Source organism: Pleurodeles waltl, chromosome 10 (assembly GCF_031143425.1).
Source record: "Pleurodeles waltl isolate 20211129_DDA chromosome 10, aPleWal1.hap1.20221129, whole genome shotgun sequence".
Taxonomy (NCBI): Eukaryota; Metazoa; Chordata; class Amphibia; order Caudata; family Salamandridae; genus Pleurodeles; species Pleurodeles waltl.
In genome coordinates, this window is record NC_090449.1 from 111,618,301 (window position 1) to 111,642,079 (window position 23,779).

General features: G+C 43.6%; 1 protein-coding gene across 2 annotated transcripts in view; it reads right to left on the reverse strand.

The window, feature by feature from the left end:
- The window catches only part of GAA (alpha glucosidase), a 480,333-nt gene that overhangs the window by 151,605 nt on the left and 304,949 nt on the right, over positions 1–23,779 (reverse strand). For both annotated transcript variants that reach the window (XM_069209906.1, XM_069209907.1), the window contains exon 12: positions 3,436–3,553. In XM_069209906.1, the coding sequence (XP_069066007.1) occupies positions 3,436–3,553 (118 nt within the window). The remainder of the gene's footprint in view (positions 1–3,435; positions 3,554–23,779) is intronic.

Here is a 23,779-nt window from a genome sequence, read left to right on the forward strand (position 1 = left end):
TTTCCTGAACGCTTTCGTTCTGTGAATAGAGAACATCAAGCAGCATTTTACATCCAAAGAATGATGATCCCTCACTGCCTTAGAAGAAGGGTTTTTAAAAAATAATTGACAGAGTAACAGGTTCAGTCAAGGGAAAAGAGGCCGGAACCTCCTTATGAACTAAGGGTTAGTTCCTAATAATAATGTATCCTCTCCAATTGCAGAAAAGGCTGTGTGACTGTATATTTTAGCTGAGCAATATATATAATATTTTAGCTTAACAAGCTGATGTCTTCCAGGATACATACTTTAAATCAGCTTTATGGATTGGCTCAAATGGTGCTGAAATAAGTTGGGAAAGAATCGTACTGAGCGGTCAGAATATTGCTGGAGGTCTAGGGTCGGAAGGCTCTAAATAAGCCCTTCATGAATTCTTTGACAAGTCTAGTGGACCACAGCAAAATTTCCTCTGGTTGCCATCCGAATCTGGTAATTGCTGCCAATGCACCTTTATGGAAGAATGAGCCAAACCTGGCTTAGCTAGGTAAAGAATATAGGGTAACAGCTGTTCTCTTTGTTTTGTATTGTACTGACATAGTACTGCTTATTTCTAAATACTGGAGGCTCCCACCTTGTCAATGGGGAGGATTCAAGCTTTTTCAAGGATTCAAAAAGGATTACCTACAAATCTGCATTCCAAGGGGGCTGCATATCAAACACAAACATGCGGACACACAAATACACATGCACATGAATAAACCTCTAAGCTTACCTGAAACTATCCTCTCTAATCTTCTGAATGCTTCCCCATAACATGAAAGCATCACTGCACAGCTGCACAGTCACAGCAAGGGGAGGGGTTGCTAGAAGCTCATACCAAGCATAAGGCATTTTGCGAACTCTCTCCTGGAAAGGAGGCGGTGAGCTGCAAAGTGTATCTCTGACTTCTGAGTACCAGATATATTTTAGCATCATCATCATACAAGCTGAAAAGGGCCCCAGGAACACCTGGAGCACATTCTAGGAAGACAGTGCACAGCAACAAGGACAAGGAGCAGAAAAGAATGCTGCATACTCTTTCCTACTAAGGTCTCTATGACAATCTATGTGAAGCTCAGCCAAACAGAAGAGGAGGTGCTGTTCTGACGGGTGGCTACGCTTCTGCCACAGCTCAGTGTTAGATTTTCTCACCCAACTCTTACTTGCTGAGATGTGAATTCACACAAGCACACAATTTAAGTTTGCGTACAACAGAGAACACGACACACTGAGGAATAATATACATTTGTTCAATATTGTGCTGCATTTCTACTGGCAGATTTACCAGTGGCAGAGCAGTAGGCCCTGCTAGATGATCTGCGAATGATCCCTTGGCTTCTACACATACTCTAATTCAAATTCAAGATCTGAGTAATCACATAAGCTTACAATCTGTTGAACAAAGATTTAAAAAAAAACACCTTCCCAACTACTTATTCACATCTATACCATATAACATGCTCTGCCATATTTATAATGGCAATGCATGTTCAATGGTGTTCAAGCTTTTATTGCCTATTGACCATAGACAGGTTGCTCAACCACACCACCCCTTCCTTAAACATTTGCACTGACACTACCTATCAGCCTACATTAAATTTAAAAACTACTGCATACTTTACAAAGTGTTAAACATCAGCAAAACAATCTACCCAACAAGCTTACAAACAGAAGTGGACTTAAAGAAACCTGCATCTTTATTATCACCTAAGCTGAAACCCAGAAAGCTAATAAGAAAAAAACTCAAAAACAGGAATGGTATGTACCCAAACTATGGAACTGCCTTCCCATTAAATGAAGTATGTCTCCATCCATTATCATCCCCCAGTTAAAGGAGAATCAGCTAACATTCCTGTTTCAGCAACTTGTGGCCTACAACGAGAAATGGCATGCCACTCACAGGCACTTTTTAAAGGTGTGTAATCGGTCCATCCAGTTCCTCAATTGATCTATTAATACTGAGTAACGCATAAGGGAACTGTAAATCTTCTTGTGATGGCAATTAATTATAGCACAGGTCAAATTTGACAAAATGTTGAATAACTAAACATTACAGCTACAAATTCAGGCAAAGCCATATGACTGTGCCAAACCAGCTTCTCAGTATCCCCATTCCCACATACAGTTGTTTGCTGCAATTTAGGTCAAGATTGAGTTAAAAAAAAAGGTAATGTAGTAGATTGTGCAGTTGTCATTTTAATTACATTCTAATTATTCTCCTTGTTGATGTCAGTATAAGAGTAACTCAGCAGGATGCCTGGGTGTGGGATTAAAGTTTAACACAATAGTTATTACCTGACATTCCTGTTCACAATCAGTTTAATTCTGTGGCACTCCTTCCATTAACGAGTGCTGCACCTCTACCTGCACGGATATCTACAGTGATAAGGAGCTAAAACATTAGCAATATCAAACAGGGAGAAGTGGTGAGAAAGGAAGGGGATTATAATGCTTACTCTTCTGTGGGCCACATTATAAGCAGGAGGAATATCACTCTGGACAATTACTAGTTTTGCAGCGTCTCTGGACAGTAATTATAAGGTACTCCAACTCTGCACCAACTACTTTTGTGCTCACAGACTCCAGACTCGGAATAACGAGCAGGGTTGCGAAACTTGTAGGGATGCTGCTTCCCTCATAATTCTGCTTAGTGGAGCAGAAGTCGTCTTACCAGCTGATGAAAGAAAATACAATTTCCCTCCTGCCGCTCCCTTTCTTCCCACCTAAGCAAAAGTAAAAGCACCTGCAGCATTTACAACCTGCTTCACGCATGTGGTAACTGTTGACGGATTTGAGCCAGTTTCCCCTGGAAAGGGGACACTTGTAGAATTGGGCCCGGTATTCCAGATTCTGTATGTTATTCCCCGTTCAAGGGAAAACAACTTGCAATCTCTGTTATATCACAGGCGGTACTGCTCTTGAACAGAACAGAGTACTCCTAAAAGGGTCCCATGTCTTTTACATTGAAGATGCGGCTTGTCACATGTGGGGACATTTTAAAATTTTGCATGTGCATATAGGAACCAAAGGTAGCAGTTGACAGTCCTAGTCATGCTTTGCACTTTGCCAATAAGAGAAGACTGCAGCTATCTTTCGAGCCATCGTTTGAGCCCCATGAAAAGCATTTTGTGGGATCACAGAGATTTCCATTAGGTATACGTTTACCACAAGTCATTTAATTGCGCCCAGTTTCTGAGGCTCTCTCCTCTGAGATAGTGGGGTCTGACCTGCTGCCTGTGACTGGTGACTTACAAAGGAGCTGCCAAACTGGGCCAGTGAAGACAGAGAGCCCTTCTGAAAACTGCAAGGGCATGCATTTTACCAACAGAAGTCTAGGGCAGTCAGACTTTGACTTGTATTAGCATTTATCAAAATAATGTTCATCCACATGAGGTACACTAAGGATACACGCCTTACCTAGATGTGGCCTTGGCTTCCATAAGACCATATAGACTGTGCACATTGTAATGCAGAGAGGCCTTCTGTTGAGCTGAGGCACACACTGTCTTTGCAAAGAGAGTCCCACCCATCACCGCTGAGAGAATGAGAACAGGACAAAAACAAGAGATTACAAAAAGAAATGAAACAAAATATACATACAATTAATCATCTGAAACATTTATTACACAAGTACATAATGGTGCCAATCACAACTATACATATATTAAAAACTGAGTAAGAATACCCGACTGATGTTATACAAGATGTTGGTGCTGAGAAGGGAGAAGAAAATGGCTGCCCAAAATGGCAGGAAAGCAAAGTGAAGAGAATTCGATCAAGATGAAATGGGAAAACATTTGAACCCGAGGGCACTGCTAGATTGAGTAAGGATCCAAGTACAAAATTATGCTTTGTTAGGATTTCAGTCTGTTTAAGGTGCATGTCTGGGACAAATAAACATCTGACTGATGCCGGTGTAGCTGGTAGGCAATGAGGAGTAGCAAAAGAACTCTTACATTTAATCTGGAAATATCTGGAGTTGGTGGTGTGCTGGACAGAGGTGCTTTCCTCCACAGACAAGATACAAAATGTTGTGATGCCTCGAAATCTAGAGACGATTCTGCTGGGGAAGCTGGATCCTTATCCGTTCCCACTTTATTTAGCAAGAGGGAAGCAAACGGTCTAGGTTCTCTTGGCAGCAAGGAAGATGATTCCAGCCTAATAGCCCTGAAAAGGGGTTGAAAAGGCATGTGCAGCCTTAACAACTTAGCCAGACGGATGCCATGAAGCACAGGGGGCCTATGTGCTCTTGTTTCTTGAAGGTTCTCAAAATAATTCCCCATGAGCAATCTCTATTTGTGTGATCATAGGTGCTGGCATTGAGAAGTGCTAACCGAAGTGGAAAGAGCCTGTGTGTGGAGGCAGTCAATTGGAATTTCCCTGAAATGTCTCAGTTTGACATTTGGGCTCAAATTCTATGCAGTTTATTATAGGACTAGCATAGGACGTATATAGATGGATGTTGGAAAAGGCTGGGGGTGGAGATGATGAGGCCTTGTTTATTTATTTGTTTACTAACCCACTGTAATGTTAGGGACCTCTGACAGCATGAAAACGTCAATAAAACCATGTAAACACTTATTAAAAAGGAGACATATTTCATCATAAAAATAAGCTTTGAGTATTTACACACCACCAATTACATTTCAATAACAACTGCTTTTCATCATTTTGCTAATTACAACTGTAATCATACATTCTGCTGTACTTTATTTTAGAAGCCCTAAGTTCAACAAAGAAATAGGGCCCCTGCTTCCTGAGTCCCTTTGTCTGCTGTGATTAAAACAGCACTACGAGAAATTCTGACTGTATACTTCAGTGCGATACTTTAAGTAAGAGTGGTATGTTTAGACATGTGTACTGCACTCACTTTGCCAATGGAACCAACTGACAAGCGCCAATCGGGATTAAGTGGGCCTTGGGTTGCTTGTGGCCCATTTCAGGGGGGACCTAGGCTGGCAATTTGGGCTGGACTGTTTCTAGTGGAGCAGAGTCAAGACTGATTTGTATATGCCTGGGTCCAAACTGAGATAGCTTGGTATGCAAGCTAAAGATGGATTGTAATGCAGCCCGAGTTATTACCGGTGGCTGGGATTAATTCAAGCACTCCATCCATCATATTGTTGCATTACTAGTGATTGGTAAGCCAGCAATCTTCTTATTGCCCAGAAATGGCAAAAAGACACAAAATGGACTATGGTTTCCAGAGCCTGACCAACACACATACAGTGTGTTGACGACATCAACTGTAATAATCTATCCTCTTCTGTTGCCACATGCAGACGACCCAGTCAGAAACGCAAACACATTTTTAAGACTCACTAGTGACATTTTATCTAGATCGGTTTTGCTTCCTCATTCAGATTCCACAAGAACAGCCATAATGTCATGCTGCAAGTGTCATCTCATAGGGACTAGTTTCTCTAGTTTCACAATGGGCTGCATTCAGGTTTTCCATACCCCAGGACACAATCCATTCTGGAGACCACAGATATATCCCAATTACATATTCTTCAAGCAGGGCTCCACATATGTAAGGAGTAGCATGACCATAGTTATTTGCAATCCTCGTTCTCCATCATGGCTATTTTTCTGTATTTACTGACTATCTAGGTGCATGTGATAGATTCTAAAATGCACTTTGAACAACCACATTTAGAATTTTGAAAATGATTTAAAGAAAATATGCCAATAGGAAGCAACATTGTTTGTATATGCTGTTAATGAAAGTCAATTAAACCAGATCCGCTATTTCAAAGGAAATTTTAGTCCAGAAATGATTTACCATGATACACAGGCAATGGGCTTCAATATGTAGCTATTAACATGAGTGAAAACGAACACAGACATGTCAACAACTCTAAAAATGTCTGTCTCATCTTGCACAGCAGGGTACGTTAAATAGTTGTTGTTTTTTGTTTTTTATAATGGCCAGAGAAAGAATATGTAAGAGGCAAGCCAACATTATTCGTCTGGTTCAATATGGATGAAGGTTTGGTGTCTGAGTTCATGGAAAATAGCTATTAAGGTGAAATTAAAAGTTACCGACTTGTAATGCTAGTTCTTCACCCTAGGTATTCTCTTCCAATTAAGGAAAAGAAGAATAGCTCTATGTTTGTGTGACATACCGGAACGCAACTATTTCTTTTTCTTTTTTTGAGAAAATCACGTTTTGAAACTACCCAAATAAACAGGAAACATGTAAAAAATTTAATATTTATTTTCTCTTTTAGCCAATTAATCTAATTAAATGAGAACATTCTGTGAACCACCACTGTTTTGGCCATTCTAGGGCTACAAGAAACATTCTTGCTCTTGAGTCCAGCAGGTCGCCCAACACTGTTGGAATAAGTGGGTTGGGAGGAAAAGCATGCAAGATTATTCTGACACGATGAAAAAGGCATTCCCCATAGCCCCAGGACGGTAATATCTTTAGGCATAGTTTGAGCATTTGTTGTTGCTTGAGTCTGCAGATAGGTCAATTTGTGGATAACTCCATTCTCTTAAGACACTTTACAGTTCTTCTTCATTTAGTATCCAGTCAGGTTTTTCTTGTATTAGTTGACTGAGGGTATCCGGTCTGGCATTTTTTAATTCCCTGCAGGTGGACTGCTGTAATAGACATACCTCTGGCCAACAGTCACTTCCAAATGATTTGGGCTTCCACGGACAAAGGTCACGAGTGTGCTCCATCCTACTTCTTCGGGTAATAAATCATGGTTATATTGACCATCTGAATAAGAAGGGTATTTGCCCCGAATGATGGGAAGAATGATTTCAGAGGTACATGACACCTCTTAACTCCAACAGGTTGATGTGGCAGGACTTCTCCCTTTTCTGACCTTGTTTCCTGTAGCTGTTCCAGGTAAGCACCACATCCTAGCATCTCTTACTGTGGTCTGCAATGGAATATAATGATGAAAAGATACTCCTTTCAGGAGTTTGATTTCTTGACACCACCAAGGGAAGAACGTAAGTGCTTCTTGGGATAACGTTAATTGTTTCTCCTAGTTTCACAATTTCTGATTCCATTGGTCTTCTAGGCATTGCTTTCACACTCTCATATAGAGTCTGGAATTTCGAGTTAGAAGAATGCATGATGCCATCGACCTAAGTAATGTAGAAATCTGACAAGCAGATGGACAGAGTATGAGCATCAGACCAGTCCAGTGCTTAGTTTGTAAAAAAATAAATTAATTAAATAAATTTAAAAAAAGTGTCATGGCCCTCGCCAGGAGGCCACCGCAGCTTACATCACAAATTGTCACTGTCAGCGCTGCCAACAGCTGTACCTACACAACTCACAACTATCACACTGCTACAAATGAGACAATTCATACTGCTGAAGCCCCCCAAACTTGTAAGAATGGCTTGAGTGGCAGGTATTAATTGTATATTGAACGTGTAAATAACAGTTGTTCTGCTTCTCTTTAAATTACAAATAAACAGTGCTACCATGTGGCAGCTGTCAAGTGCCGGTGTTCACAACTAAATGCTGGTGCTAAGCACCTGAAACCACTGTCTCAAATTAAGCACTGCTTCAGACACCAAAATTTGTGTTTGAGTCTCTCCACTGAAGGGCACAATCCTGCAACAATGGTGTTTAATGTCTCTCCAAAGTAGTGAATCCTTTGCACTGGAGTAATTGTGGACTACTGAAAGTTGATTCTTTAACCTTTGTAAGACATTTAAAGCTTTTATGAAGTTTTTCACTTCTAGGCTCAACAATGCTTCTTTTATTAACCTATCATCCAGGTTCTAGCACATGAAGATCGAAGATAAGCAGCTACTACTGTCAAGCGTGAGGAGCAGGCTTTAGGCCAAATGGTAGGACTTTGAATTGGTAGTCTTTGCCTACCGAAATTCTCATGAACTTCCTGTATTCCTTTATCGTTGAATGTGGAAACGAAACCGGCATCTTGTAGTTTTATTCCACACAACCAGCACCCCCAACAATAACTGGGGGCAGATCTGGTGCAAAGCCATCAGTTTGAACTGTTCTTTATTTATTTGTTAGCTGTAGATCGAGAATGGGTGTCAGCAAGTAATAGGAATGGTAAAAAGGCACTTTCTCCATCGCAATCTTTTGAAGTAAGGTGTTCACTTCCTCTCAAAGTAAGCCTTGATGTAAAGATTTGTTGGTAGTACAGTAGGTGAAGGAGACTTGCACTTGAGACGATATCGATTCTGAACAATATTCAATACCTATTTCACATTTGTTATTTTCTGTCACTACTGTGGATGGTTTGAGATACTTCTCCCAACCTAAGTGATAACGGAGAGGAGAGAAGAATAAGTTACTTACCTTCGGTAACGCCTTTTCTGGTGAATACATTAACTACCTGTGGATTCCTCACCTAAAGAATTTTCCCCCACGCGCCAGCTTCGACAGAAATTTTCTTCTAGCTCTGCACGTCGACGATGACATCGCAATTGCCCGACTCCATGCAACGCCGTATGATGTCATCCAGGCAATAAGAAGCCCTCGTCGACGTGCAGACGTCAGTTATCACCATATTTTACGTGCCTTTGAGGCGAACAGGTGAACATTGACCTTGAAGAGAAATAATCGCATGAAGTAAAGTGAAACCGCAACATTTATTACAATAAAAATAAATGAAACTAACGGCAACAACACCTTCATATGGAAACAAATATACTAGTCAGGTTCAACCATGTTTCCTTGAATTATATAAATTAGAGAAATAAATACATATATACATGCCATCATTATATACACGATCCAATTATATACAAATATACAAGAAAACGGTGATCACCCACGGATTTTGTGGTAAGACCAGCCAGGCAACGGGGAGGCGGGTGGGACTGTGAGGAATCCACAGGTAGTTAATGTATCCACCAGAAAAGGCGTTACTGAAGGTAAGTAACTTATTCTTCTGATGGATACACCTACCTGTGGATTCCTCACCTAAAGAATAGAGTCCCAAAGCAGTACTACCTTTGGAAGTGGGTGCCTGAATGGTTAAACCAAGAAATCCTGCAGCACTGAGCATGCAAAATGGCCATCCCTCCTGACCTCAGAGTCCAAACAATAATGTTTGATAAAAGTATGGAGGGATGCCCAAGTTGCCGCCCTGCAGATGTCAACCACAGGAACACCCCTAGCCAAGGCCGATGAAGCAGCCTTAGCTCTGGTGGAATGAGCTCGGAGCCCCACAGGTGGTTCCTTCCTTGCTAAGGAATAACAAAGTTTGATACAGAGAATGACCCACCTGTACAGCGTTCTCTGTGGACTGCTCTGCCTTTCCTCTTCCCCACGTTTCCAACGAAGAGCTGATCGTCTTGCCTGACCTCCCTCGTCCTGTCAACAAAGAAGCTCAACGCTCTTCGTGGATCCAATCGGTGGAGCCTCTCTTCCTCCTTGGATGGATGACGCGGAGGGTAAAAGGAAGAGAGAGTAATAGACTGCCCCAATTGAAAGGGTGTAACAACCTTTGGGAGGAAAGCCACCTTGGTCCTTAACACCACTTTGTCTCTAAAGAAGGAAAGGTATGGAGACTCTACACTAAGAGCCTGAAGCTCACTCACTCTTCTGGCCGATGTTATGGCTACCAGAAATACAGTTTTTAAGACCAGCAAACATAAAGAACAAGAGTGCATCGGCTCAAATGGCGATCCCATCAGAAATGGGAACACTAAATTAAGATCCCACTGTGGCATAACAAACGGAGTGGGCGGAAACCTATTAGTGATACCCTTAATGAACCTCAAAACAAGTGGTGATTTAAACCAGGAGGGTTGGTCTGGGAGGCACAGAAAAGCCGACATCGCTGATAAATAGCCCTGAACTGTGGCAACTTCACAACCCTTCTGTGCCAAGGAAAGATCAAATAATAATATGTCAGACAAGTGAGCCTTTAAGGGATTAATTTGATTCTCTCCACACCAACCTACAAATCTGGCCCACCTGCTTGCATAGATCGATTCGGTGGAGTGTCGCCTGGCCGATAAAATAACACCCACCACTTCCGGCAGGAGAGAAAAAGTACTCAGATTGCCCCGTTCAATCTCCAGGCATGAAGGTGCAGACTCTGGAGGTGGGGGTGTAGAATCTGCCCCTGCGACTGCGAGAGGAGGTCTGCCCTGTAAGGGTGACGGAGCGGAGGGCACTGAGAGAGTTGGAGAAGGTCCGAATACCACACCCTTCTCTGCCAAACCGGGGCTATAAAGATGACCTGGGCCCGGTCTTGGTGGATCTTCCTCGGAACTCGAGGAATTAGGGGTATGGGAGGAAACGCGTAAAGCAACTGACCCTTCCAGGACATCTGAAACACGTCCCCCAAAGCTCCTTGCACCGGATACTGGAGGCTGCAAAACAACGGGCACTGCGCGTTCTCCTGAGTAGCAAACAGATCTATCTGTGGACACCCCCACATCTGGAAGATGTAAAGAACCAGACCTGGATGAAGACGCCACTCGTGGTCGACTGAGATGCGTCGACTAAACATCCGCACGTACATTCAGAACCCAGGCCAAATGATTTGCTACCAAACAAATCTTGTGGTCCTGAAGCCAGGACCAGAGTCGAAGAGCTTCTCTGCAGAGAAGATACGACCCCACTCCTCCCTGGTTGTTTATATACCACATCGCGGTAGTGTTGTCCGTGAGGACCTGGACTGACTGACCGCGAAGGGAAGGGAGGAAGGCCTTGAGAGCCAGACGTACTGCCTGCAATTCCAAAAGATTGATGTGAAACCTCTGTTCCACTGGAGACCAAAGGCCTTTGATCTCCAGGTCCCCCAGATGAGCTCCCCACCCTAGAGTGGAAGCATCTGTTACAACTGTGGCCACTGGCGGAGGCAGCGAAAACGGCCTTCCTTGCAACAGGTTGCCGACTGCAGCCCACCACTGAAGATCCACAGCAGTGTCTCTGGAGATCCTGAATGAATCCTTGAGATCTCCTTTGTGTTGAAACCACTGCCTGCAGACGCACCACTGAAGAGCCCTCATGTGCCAGCGGGCATGAGTGACCAGCAGTATGCAAGAAGCAAACAGACCGAGCAGACGAAGGACCTTGAGGACTGGAACTACCGCTCCATTTCGAAACATTGGAATCAACGCCTGAATGTCATGAACCCACTGGGGCGGAGGAAAGCCCCAATTCAATGTTGTGTCCAGTACCGCCCCTATGAACAGGAGGCGTTGAGAGGGCTCCAGGTGAGATTTGGGCACATTGATTGAAAAACCCAGGTCGAACAACAACTGAGTTGTCGACTGCAGGTGACGCCGCACGAGCTCTGGAGACTTGGCTTTGATCAACCAATCGTCAAGATAGGGAAATATCGCTATCCCTCTTCTTCTGAGCTCTGCCGCAAGCACCGCCATCACCTTTGTGAAGACTTGAGGTGCTGAAGTAAGACCAAACGGGAGGACCGCAAACTGATGATGCTGCGACCCCACTACAAACTGGAGATACTTCCTGTGCGATTTGAGGATCGGAATATGGAAGTACGCATCCTGCAAATCGACAGACACCATCCAATCTCCTTCGTTCAATGCCAAATGAAGCTGTGATAGGGTCAGCATCTTGAACTTTTCCTGCTTGAGGAACCAATTCAACATCCTCAGGTCCAGAATTGGTCTCAACCGACCATCCTTTTTGGGGATCAGGAAGTATCTTGAATAACAGCCCTGACCCCTTTCCTGCTCCGGGACCAACTCCACTGCGTCCTTTGACAAAAGGGATAACACCTCCTGTTGTAGTAACAGAAGATGGTTGTCCGAACAGAAGGATGGGCGGGGAGGGAAGGGAGGAGGGAATTCCCGAAAGGGAAGAGCATACCCCTTCTTCACGATGTCGATGACCCAGGAGTCTGATGTTATAAACTCCCACATGGGAAGAAATCAGGCAAGTCTCCCCCCTACCGGAGACACGTGAGCAGGGAGTGGTGGAGGACTAAGGCTGCTTTCCCTGCTGCACCCCTCGGAGGAAGAGGAAGAGTGCTGCTGGGTGGCCCCTCTAGTTCATACTCTACCCCTGCCTCTGAAGGATCTGTACGGTAGGGATCCTGCATATTGCTGTGCCGCCTGGAATCTGCCACGAAAGGAGGTGCCATCGGCGTCGATAAGGCGTCGGCCGACGCCGAAGATCATCGCCAGTGCCACTCTTCGGATCCATCCGACGACGGACCCTCCGCCGCCACAGGCAATTTCACTGTAGACTGGATCCGAGGTGAATCCACCGGCGCTGGGACAGCAGACGTCGTCGGCGTCACAAGCCTTCTAGGCAATGCCAAGGGCATTGGCGCCGAAGCGGCTCCAGACGGAAGAAAGGGCATAAAGGGTGTCGGCTTGTAAGGAGCCGGAGCACCCAAGTTAAAGGCCAAAGGACCTGAATGCCCTCCACCAGACGCCATGATGGAAAAGATGTTAAACATTGCATTTAAAAATGCGGCGGGATACGTACCCGGCGCCTGGAAAGCCGGATAAGCCTGTGGAACTGGCACCTTTAGTAACACTAAAGGATGATGGACGGAGTGCTGACAATGCAAACACTTACCCCCAGTCACAGATCTGGGTTTAATCCATTGTTCTTTTGCTCACCATGCCACCCCAGTTTGTACCCAGGCATATGCAAATCAGTCTTGACCCGGTTCCTCATGGGAACAGTCCAGCCCGAACTGCCAGGCCAAGTCCTCCCTGGACCAGAAACAAGCATCCTGGGACCGGTTTCAGGGTATCACCCTTCTTCAGCCAGGCTAGCTTGATTCCAGTGGCACATGACCAAGGTTGCCATTTTTATTGCTGCTGTTGCAGTTGCATTGAGGAGCCTGATCCTTCTGTGGGAAATAACTTCTAACATGAGGCTTACAGAGTCTCTTTAATGCCTTCATTTTATCCGAGACCTACTGCTTTTAAGGTGTCCTTGTCTACATTCATTTGAGCCATCTCATCTGCATGAGAGCCGAAAAAGGGAACTGACGGAAAATGGAAGGTTAAGAATTCTCTGCTGGGCTTCTAGTTCTAAACCTGTAAGCCTCAGCCACGCATCGCGTCTCAGACAAATTACATGGCAATACCCTTTAGCAGATAAGTCTGAGGAATCTGCTGTAGAACTTATTACTTAGTTGGACACCAGCATTCCATCCTCAAAGATATTTTGCCTGTCTTCCTTTGGTCCCTTTTCTGTAAACATCTGTAAAGAGTCTCAGAGGGAATGTTTTGTGTAGTAACAAATGACAATTTCTTTAAATTTAGTTAGATTCCCAACTTGCAGAGTACATCTGTCAGCCTATCGCCCATGTATTTGCAAATAAAGAGTCCCTCGCTGCAGACCAAATCTGGATCTACCACAACAACATTTGAAAACAGTTCTATTAAGTGACTCAAGGTCAAAAGGAAGAACTTTGTACTGATAATTTTTTTGTCAATTCAGACTCTTAGGAAGTGAAGTCAAAATATCTTAATTCGACCACTATGTGTGACCATAAAAGCACAAGATAAAACATCCAAATACATTATGCAGTTCAAAGAGCAAAAAACAGTAAAAAATGAAGAAAAAAAGATAATACTAAAAACAGCAACAATAAAAACAAAGAAGCCACAATGCAGAATCCCATAAAATCACCCAATTAGCAATTAAAGTACGTAAGTTCTTCTCAGAGCAATAGCAGCAATATAGCGTAAGTCAGCAGTACAAATTTCAACAGAAGATAAACCCTGCAGATAGATCAGCCCCTCTTTATACGATGTAAAATTATTTTTTCAGAGGATTGGACGCAAGAAGAACAATCTAAGGGAATCATAAAGTGTGCAAAAAAGCATAAAGTGCGGGGTAGACTGAGCAGTAACAGCATCATAAGGACAACTTGTGAGGGATGTGTGACAAGTGCTCCCAATGGGAAAGTCCACAGGGAAATGAACTGTGTTCAATCTCAGCCTAGGGAGGGAGAATCTATGTTCTGGATTAATTATCCAGGTTAAATAAGGCTTCATACCTATAGATGCAAACAGCTGCATGTATCTAATCACTGATGGTATGTCCAGCGACCTCTCAAGTCTGACTTCCATTCTATATGATTCACATGTCTCCTTAACTATCAATTTAGATTTTGAGACAATACTTTCCGGTCTATCCTAAAAGTGACTATGGCCCGGGCTAAAAAAAAAAATAATAATTTTGTAGGCCAGCCATGGAATTGTGGTCATATTATCTAAGCTCAGACAATCCGCCAGCACCTGTCTCAAAAATCATGGCTTAGGGGTACAGTATACGTTTAGCCGTAAGAGGAGTGGTGCCATGCTGATTTGGTCTCCCATAAATCCTACTCCCAGTTCTATGTGTGCAGTAAGACTATGGGAGAGTTTAGGAATTGCTAGGAGTCTGCACAGGAAACTGTTTTTGGTTAACTGGAGTTTGCCTATAGCAGCATGAACACCAAACTCCTGTGCCGTACGTGGCCACCAATTGGCATTTACTTTTATAGAGCTGGATTATTTCCTGAACCGGCTTTTGGCCAAACCTTTGGCAAATCTAAATATGGCATCACCAACAACTCCCACGTTTTGCACTCTTTGGGTCATTAGCCAGTCTCACTTTCCTTTTTTTTCCCAATAAAATGCCTAAATAATTTAAAGCAAATACTTTCTCAATAGGACTCCCTCCAGTAACAATTTCTTTTTTATTTGGTATTTTTGGGACCACATAACATAACAAAAGACTTTTGCTGGTTCACCTTAGGTTTAAGACTAAGTATAAAATCATTAAAACCATTTAAAAGCTGTTGAAGACACTGGCAGTCTGCACTAAAAGGACATCACGTGCAATACAGCAGTACCGGAACTGCCTGGGTACCAATTCTAGAGACATCCTCAGTGCATGATCTTAATATTGTTGCCAGAGAATTTATATAAAAAAGGAAAAGGAAAAGAGCTACTATGCACCCTGCCTGATCCCTCTGACAACCTTTATGGGGGCTGCACAGTCCTTATCCAGCGAGTTGTGCAGTTTAGCTGTAGTGTCCTGATGTAAACATCTCACCAGATCTAATAAAGGGGTGTCAATTCCCACCTGTTCAATCAAATCCCACAACATATCCCTATCGACGAGGTCAAAGGTGCAGAAGAGATCCATAAAGGCTATTTGCAAGACCCCTTTCTTGGCCTTGACGTATTAACCCAAAGTAAGTGTCAGGTTGAGTGCTTGCTCCACAATCCCTAGAGCTGGTCGGAAACCATACTGAAATGGAGTTAGCCTCTGCCCAGATGTCTAGTTTACCCAAAATGATACATCCTAAAATCTTTGCTGTTGAATCTATCAGTGATATTGGGTAATAACATGTGGGTGAGTTCCGATTTCCTTTTTTTATATATAGGTACTACTTTGGCTTCCTTCTATTAACCAATCGGGCTGCCCCTTACTACAGTCCTCAACACATTTGTGACCAATGGTGCCCAAAACTCTACATTTTGTTTGAATACATCAATTGGTACACCATCAGGGCAAGGGGCCTTACTGTTGGCAGCACACATAATAGCATCTATTACAGAGGCATGGTCTAACAAGGTCAGCTACCCTGCTTTCATTCATAGGGTAGGAATCAGACCCATTTCTCCTGACCTATGTGGCCCCCTTCTTTTCCGGGTTCTAAATAATAGAATAATGGTCTATCCAAACTTGTTCGGAAATGTGACAGTCAATCTCTGTGAGTGAACTATACAAGATAAAGGAGTGGTTAACTATATCCCAAATATGTCTGGAATCATTCAACTGTGCCGCTTTACTCAAACCCTCTCAAGCAATCACCCTGATGTCTTGTTTTCTTTCCTGGAGTGTTTGCTTATATTAGGTTCTTTCTGCTCTAATATCCATAATGTTATGGGATTGTATTGGTAGCTGCCTTAATGGCTTTAAAATCAGCAGTACACTCTGGACTAATCCCACGAGTGACCGTCTCTCTCGGAGGTTGGTTTATTTGAAAGAAGCCTACCAGAACGGTCCTACAGATCCCCGTGAAGCTATCCACATTTTCTGCTGGATCATCCCATATAGAGAGACAGCCCTAGATCTCATTGGGATCTTCACTAACCAGGTCATTGAAAAACTTTTTTGGATTCATGGAACCCCACTTTAAGCGAACCCCACTGTTCACTGTATTTCTAACAGAGGGTATAATCTTATCAGGTGTACTTTGGTGATAAAAAGATTATAATTTTAAAATGATAAGATAATGGTTGCTATGTGGGAGTGAACACACCTCGTAAACTTCAAAATGCTGTTCCAGGTCCCTTGCTAGCCGGACAAAGTCTATAGTACTGCCCCTACCCCTTCGTATAAAAGTGGGTAGATTAATTATGCCACTTCCCTGGACGTCAGACGTAACGGTTAAACTATGCACAAGGATTAACTGAGTCAGGCTTCGCCATAGACTGAATGTCCAAAATGACCAACATTGTCACCCTGGATATTAGTAAACCCACATGTAAGCTCCCAGTCTCACAGACAATTAGAGATGTTAAAATGATCCACCTATATGGTTGATGTATGAATTTTCCTCTTGTCTATATACTCAAAGACTAACTTCCCCAGCTCATCAATAATGCCTATAGGGTGTGCAGAGAAAAAAATGAAATACAAATTAATTAAAAGAATATAAAACTGCTTTGGCAAAAAAAAAAAAAATTGATAGCAGGGCCTGGATGCAAGTATTTTGACATCCAAGTTACTAATGGTACAGGAGACAAAGGTTGTTAGGCTCCCTTTACCTCTTCCATCAACAGGTGGGGATGCATTGGCATCGATAGCTACAGTGTCAAAGGCCCAAGTCTCCTGACAATAAATTAAATAAAAATTCTCAACAAGACAACCAGTCCTCATTGTGCAGTTTTTCACGATTTCCGGCTATGTTCTAAGACAAAAGTTGTAGACCATGTCCACCTCAATTAATCCTTAGTAATTAAAAAAAAATTCCCAGGACGAGTTATTGGGCTGGCATTTACAAGACAAGTGTTAGGCCCCCAAGAGGACAATTCCCTGTTGCTCTTCCCTAATGCACTGGCAACGATTGGTGGCTGTAGCAGTAAAAAGTGTCCATAAAGTAATTCTGCATTCTCCAAATCACTGAGTGGGGAAAGCATTTGTACAGAGGACATGAGGCGCTTGATCATGAGGCGCTTGACTTGGACCAACACGAGCATGTAAGGAGGAAACAGATGATGTTTAAAAATATCCCTGGGGTAGGGTGACGACCTAGGATTTGGTTGAACATTTCAGTTCCTTTGTTCTCAGGATGTTCCCTACACAGGCTGGCCTCCAGAAATTAATGACAATACAGTCACCCACAATGTTTTTCCTTGATTGTCCATGCCAGCTCACCCTCCTCAGCATTATTACCTCATTTTGACCCCACGCATTAAAGTGTTTGAATTTACTCAGCCAATGAGCAGCTGGTCCCATGACTCCTGTTGATTGGATCTAAGGGGGAAAACCCCAGCCAAAATTAAGACATAGGAACTGGCTGCAGGGACAAAATAAAAAATGTCCTGACATGGTATAAGCACTGGACCCTGGACTTCCTTTTAAGGTGGTGGATTAGGAGTCATTAAGCAAGAGTGAGCTGAAATAGAGTGACCAGTAGGTTTTGAAACTATTGGCCTCTCAGGATCCACGTAGCCAATATTTACATTTGTCACAGGTTCATGGTTGCCTACAGAGTTTGTGTAGGAGTTCTCACCCCCCTTCTGAAGGTTAGATGTTATATGTTCATGTGAAGATGGTCCACTGCCGTTGTCCCCCGCATGGCCTATAATTGGGTGTTGAAATGTCTTCACCAAGAAACCCTCAATCCGGTCTGAGAGCAGCTTTACTTCCTCTCTAAGAATACTACTGAACTTTTCCCACAGGGCGTCAACAGGCAGGGCATCCTGTTGCAGAGACTCAAGTGTCTGATCTTCGGAAGACTGGGTCTGTAGTAAAGGCTGAAACCAGAAGTGGAGCTGGCTTTTGTTACTCTGCTGGGAAGGAAGTTGTTTACGCTTTGGCATCACATACTTGTGGCACCACTAATTGTTTTTTCCGCTTGACCGCTAAGCATTGAGCAGGTTGCATTGTTTGAGAATTACATGCCACGGACTCCACTTCTTTATCATCAGCAATGTCAACTTGATCCCTGGGGCAAAATGGCACATGCAAAGGGACACCCCCACTTTCAAAAGGCTGAGGTATTTTACCCTCCGAGTCAGGGGGAGCATGAGCAGAGCGAACAGATGGCAATACCCCGTAGTCTAAGGATAGTCTGCACTCTTAACTCAATTTTGTTTGCAATAATCCCAACGGCTCTTTCTAGCATGCTATCCATAGAAACTGATAGGCATGTGGTAGAAGACCCCTAACCCGCTGCTTTATACTTCCCTTTAGCTATGGAAGCAAAACAGAATTAAAATCTTACTGTGCCACTAGCTCTCTGGGTCCCTTAATGGCAGGTCTTAGAGAGCAAGCCCAGCCACGGCCAGATGTGGAGGGGCGCAGACGGGCCCGTCCGTTAGCCTTGGCTTGTTGTGTCCTCTGCCACTGGACTGCAACGCACTTTTAAGTGCGAAAGCGGTTTCGACTGACAGCATGGGTGAATAAGAATGTATCCCACCTCCATCAATGTTTGGCATACCCATGGCTTATTCTTTTGTTAGCATCACAGCAACAACAGTAACAATAAACCAATGAGGGTCCCAGATGCCGCTGGACTGCAACGCACTTTTAAGCACAAAAGCGGCTTCAGCTAGCAGCAAGGGATGATAAGGAATTATGAATATGCCCCCTCCCCAAAGGGAGTTGGCACAGGAAGGGTGTAGCCACTCTCAGGGATAGTAGCCATTGGCTACTGCCATCTGACCCCTGTAATGCCCCTCAATCTAGTATTTAGGGGCACATTCTTGAAACTATACTTACCTGCAACAAAGATTCTTTTGGTTCTAAAAATAATCTAAACAAAGATTCTTTTGGTTCTAAAAATAAAGTAAAGTACATTTTTTGATACATAAAACATTGGCCTGGAGTTAGTCATTGAGTGTGCCTTATTTCTTGACTGTGTGTGTACAACAAATGTTTAGAACTACCCTCTGATAATCCTGTCTGCACGACCACACTACCACAGAAGAGAGCATTGAGTATTATCTACTTTAGCCTCTGTAAAGTCTCTGGGGATCTCCTGGACTCTGTGCACAATATACCTTACTTTGGTATTGTATATACAGAGCCAGCTTCCTATACAGGTCATCACCCAAAGAGCTAGTGACTGCTTCATCTTCTTTCCCAGGCCTTACGAGTAGACGATGACTCATGATTAGCCTAAGGGGAAGATACACTTGGTGACAAGGAGCCTCCTACCACAGAGATGTCCCTTGACGTTGACTCAGATTAATAAAAACCTCCTTGCGTCAGCGCATTTGTATGCTTTGAAGTCTAATTCCTGCCTCTTGTCATCATGCGCCTCAAAGTTGACTGCCTCCACATCAACTGGGAACAAGATGCTAGTGACAATAATTTGTAGACACTTGCTTCAAGAAGTGACATCCTGGAGAAGAGGGTGAAATGGTGGCCTCTTTCTTCCAATCCGAGCCCTGTTGTCCTGAAGCAAACCCCTTCCCCCATCCCTTAGCCTCTGATATCACATTTTCTGGCCAATCCCACAGTCCTTGACGGAGAAAGAAGTAGGAAGCCATACCATGCCAACACTGTAGTCATTGTGCCTCAATATCATACCTACACATGCTGGGCACTTAAAACATTTAACAAACTGTGTTCTTTGGTCTTGTGGAACAGCAGAAGTATACTACCTTTTAGAAATAAAAGAGAACCCCATGATGATAAACTTGGATTATAAGTAACTTATACATTATGTGACAAGTGCCTAGAGTCTAATTTATCAACTTCCTGGGGACTGCCACTTATTTTCCCTCACCCTCCCTCTCCTACCAGCTGTAAAAAAAGCAGACACTAGAGACTTAAAACTAGTTATGTTTGCAGGAATAGAATCATTTTGTGTGATGGCTAGTGTATGGAAACAACCACTGGTAACAGTTACGGAGGAAAGGTCCCCTTCCCAACAATGCCCCTTATAAAACAAGATTGCTGCTTTGGGCTTCCAGCAGAAATGCAATCTGAAACATCTCCCATTTGACCCAAAATATATTTACTGTGTAGTCGGTCACTCAATGGCACGTCAGGGTTCTTTGTTCTCTAAACATAGTTCAGGCATCTCAGATATTCAGTTGGGGTGGATGAGCCTTGATAGGTGGCGAGTGACCCCCTGATCTGCACCAGATGGCAGCTGAAATCCTGTTTGCACCAGGCATATAACTGCTTATAGGCGTAAACCCAAAACATGGGACAACATGAGATGATCCCCACAAGGCGGAATGCTTGGTATTTAAAAGTAGGGCATGTAGACATTTAGGAAGGCATAAAGAGTTTGGCAGATGGAAACGGCCATTCCGCCAAACTCCTGTGGTTAGGTTGCCGCCAGTGCGGTCGCTTTCCAGCTGGCCCTATTAAGAGTTTCCCGCTGGGTCAGCGGGCGGAAACAGTTTCCACCCACTGGCCCAGCGGGAAACAGCCCACAACCTTGACGTTGGTTCATAAATGAACCGGGGGCAATGCTGCTGTGCATAGGGTGCAACAGCACCCATCGTTCTGTAACGGGGCTGGCCATGGGGGCCCCTGCACTACCCATGCCAAGTGCATGAGCAGTGCAGTGGTCCCCCGCACTCCATCTACGCCAACCTTTACATGGTGGTAAAAGCTGGCGGAGAGGGGGGTCGTAATCCCCAGGGCAGCGCTGCCTTGGAGGATTAGGACCGCCAGTCCTTCCTGTGGAGGTAAACTGGCGGTTCCAGCGTGTGCCAACTGCCACGGTCATTATGTGGCAGTCAGACCACCGCCAAAGCGGTCGGACCGCCGCTCTGGCGGCAGTCAGACCGCCACCATGACCCTGGGAGTTTAAAGACCGCAAGGGTCCTAATGAGGCCCTTAATGTTCACGTCCTTATAGTGACTAGCATCCAAAAGTTATTTTCACTGTGGTAGGCCTTTATGTCCTATGTAGAAAATCAGAGCACAGTTTAAAACACTAAAACACTAATACTAATAATAATACACTAATAAAGCACTAATCCTGGGGGCTAATTCCCATTTGCTATCAAGCTTCTCCCAGTCAGTAATTAGCACTGAATAGTGTGAAAGCATGAGATGATTGGGCACAGAAGACTCATCTGAACCCAAATTAATATGCACTGTAGAAGGTTTGCCATCCTTTTTGGCACTACTGTGTCTAAGACAACTGGACAGATATTCTGGGTTCACAAATAACACTTGTGGCACACTTGAAAAACAAGAAAGCAAGATGCTAAGACAATTCTTGTAGATCCACTGTCTAGTAGCTGAAGAACTTTGCTTTTGTCCTACCAGACATCTTTGTTTGGATTTATTGTGGGTACAGTACTGCTTCAAACTGGATTTTAGTGTTAAATGTGGAATGACACTGTGATTACTACAGCATACTTCCCAGACACACCCACGGACCTCAATGCCCAATTTTATTGTTGGTTTAGACTTTGCCATCTAGAAAATGCCAGAAATGGGTAGCAATGTCCCAAGGAACTTTTGCCCCATTAGTCAGGCCATGCCCAGAAGTTATTTCTACCCACTAGCTGTTACAGGTCAGACATGTGGAACCTGCAGGTGCCCTCTTCAGAACACTTCCTAGACTTGCACAAAATCAGAAGAGGGCTGAACCTGCTGTTGGCGACTTGACAGTAGCCCTGAATGACTGGACCTGTTCCTAGGAGAAAGATGTGGACACCAAGGGTTATACGTCACAGAATCCAATAAAATACCAGAGACCTCTTCCTGGAAGAACCCAGCTGACCAGTGTCAAAAGGACCTGGAATGGACCCTGCTGATAGCTACTGCCTGGAACCCTGTAAGTCTTCTAGTGCCTCCCTTTGGGTCATGAGGTGATTTAGAAGTGCACTTCTGTGGTGGACTGGGACTTAAAGGACTAAGGACCAGATGTATCATTATTTGAAATAGTGAATACCTAGTTGTGACTCTCTCCAAATCACAATTAGGTGATCACTAGTCTTACTGTATGAACTCAAGAGTTTTATTTAGCAATTCTTAGTGGGCCGCCAATCGACCTACCTCGTTCATATAGAAGAGGTAGGCAGCAATTTGCAACTCATTAGGAAATTCAAAAATGCCAGGGATGGTGGCCTGTTGGGGTCATGTCTGGGATTGCTTTGAAATAAAGTAATCTTTTTTTTCTTTTTTTTTTTGTAAAGCAGTTCGTTTTCCTTGAAAAAAATGGGATGCGTTTAAAAAAGAAACATGAAGTTTTCTTTTCTTTTTTTTCCTACTAGACATAGTCTGTGGGACCACTGCCTGTTCTAAAAAGGAAGATGTTACTTGCCCAGTAAGCATCTGTTCGTGGCATCTAGTGCTATGGATTCACATGTTTTGCATACTCCTTGGGTCCGGAGCGGTGCAAATTGTTTATCTTCGAAGAAGTGTTTCCAGTCACAGGATCGAGTAACCCCCTCCTCTTGGTCATAGTGCGCATGGGCATCAACTCCTTTGTTAGATTGTTTTCCCACAGGCAGGTGAGAAAGTAGTGTAAGAAAAGAGTACAGAAAAGTGTTCATGCAAATCTAACTACATATGTACAAATATCTACAAAAAAATGTAACTGCAACGGCCACAGTCATCAGGGGAGGAGGGAGGGTGCATGTGAATATACGTCACTACATGCGAAAAACATATGGTTAACTGGGAAAGTAAACATTTTTGTTCCATTTCAAGTGTGGCTGTAGATACACATGTGCTGCATAAACTGTAAAGCAGTCCCTCCATAAAGGCGGTTGCTAGCCTGTAGGAGTTGGTAGGAAAAGTGCTCGTAGCATAGCCTGAACTACATTGGCTTGCTGACGTGCTAGCATATCCACACAGTAGTGTTTTGTGAATGTTTGTGGTGTAGACCATGTAGCTGCCTTACAAATATCAGCTGTAGGGATATTTCCGGAAAGGCTATAGCAGCACCTTTTTCAGAGTAGAATGTGCTCTAGATGTAACAGGTAACAGTCTCTTTGCTTTAGCATAACAAGCCTGTATACACTTAACTATACATCTAGCTGTGCCAGTTTTGGATACTGGTCTGTGTTTGTGAGGTAGTGAAAAGGCTACAAAGAACAGTTTAGTTTTCCTAAACTCTTTGGTTCTGTCAATGCAAAACATGAGTGCTCTTCAAACAACTAGAGTGTAGAGAGCTCTTTATGTAACGGAGTCAGGTTGTGGAAAGAAGACGGGTAGTTCAATGGACTCGTTTATGTGAAATCGCAAAACAACTTTAGGGAGAACTTAGGGTTAGCACGAAGGACTACCTTATCTCTATGAATCTGGAAGAAAGGCTTTTCCAAGGTTAATACCTGAAGCTCACTGACACGCCTAAGTGATGTGACAGCAAGTAAGAAAGCTACCTTCCAAGAACGGTATTGAATGGGACATGAATGGAGTGGCTCAAAAGGTGGACCCATGAGTCTGGTGAGCACAATGTTGGGGTTCCATGAGGGTATAGGGGAAACCCTAGGTGAAATACTCATTTAAGGCCTTCCATGAAATCTTTAATGACTGGGGTTTTGAACAAAGACATATGTTGTCTGTTCTGTACATATGCAGCTAAAGCTGCAAGATGTAGGCGAATGGTGGTGTATACCAAGATTTGATTTCTGTAAGTGGCGCAATTAATGTC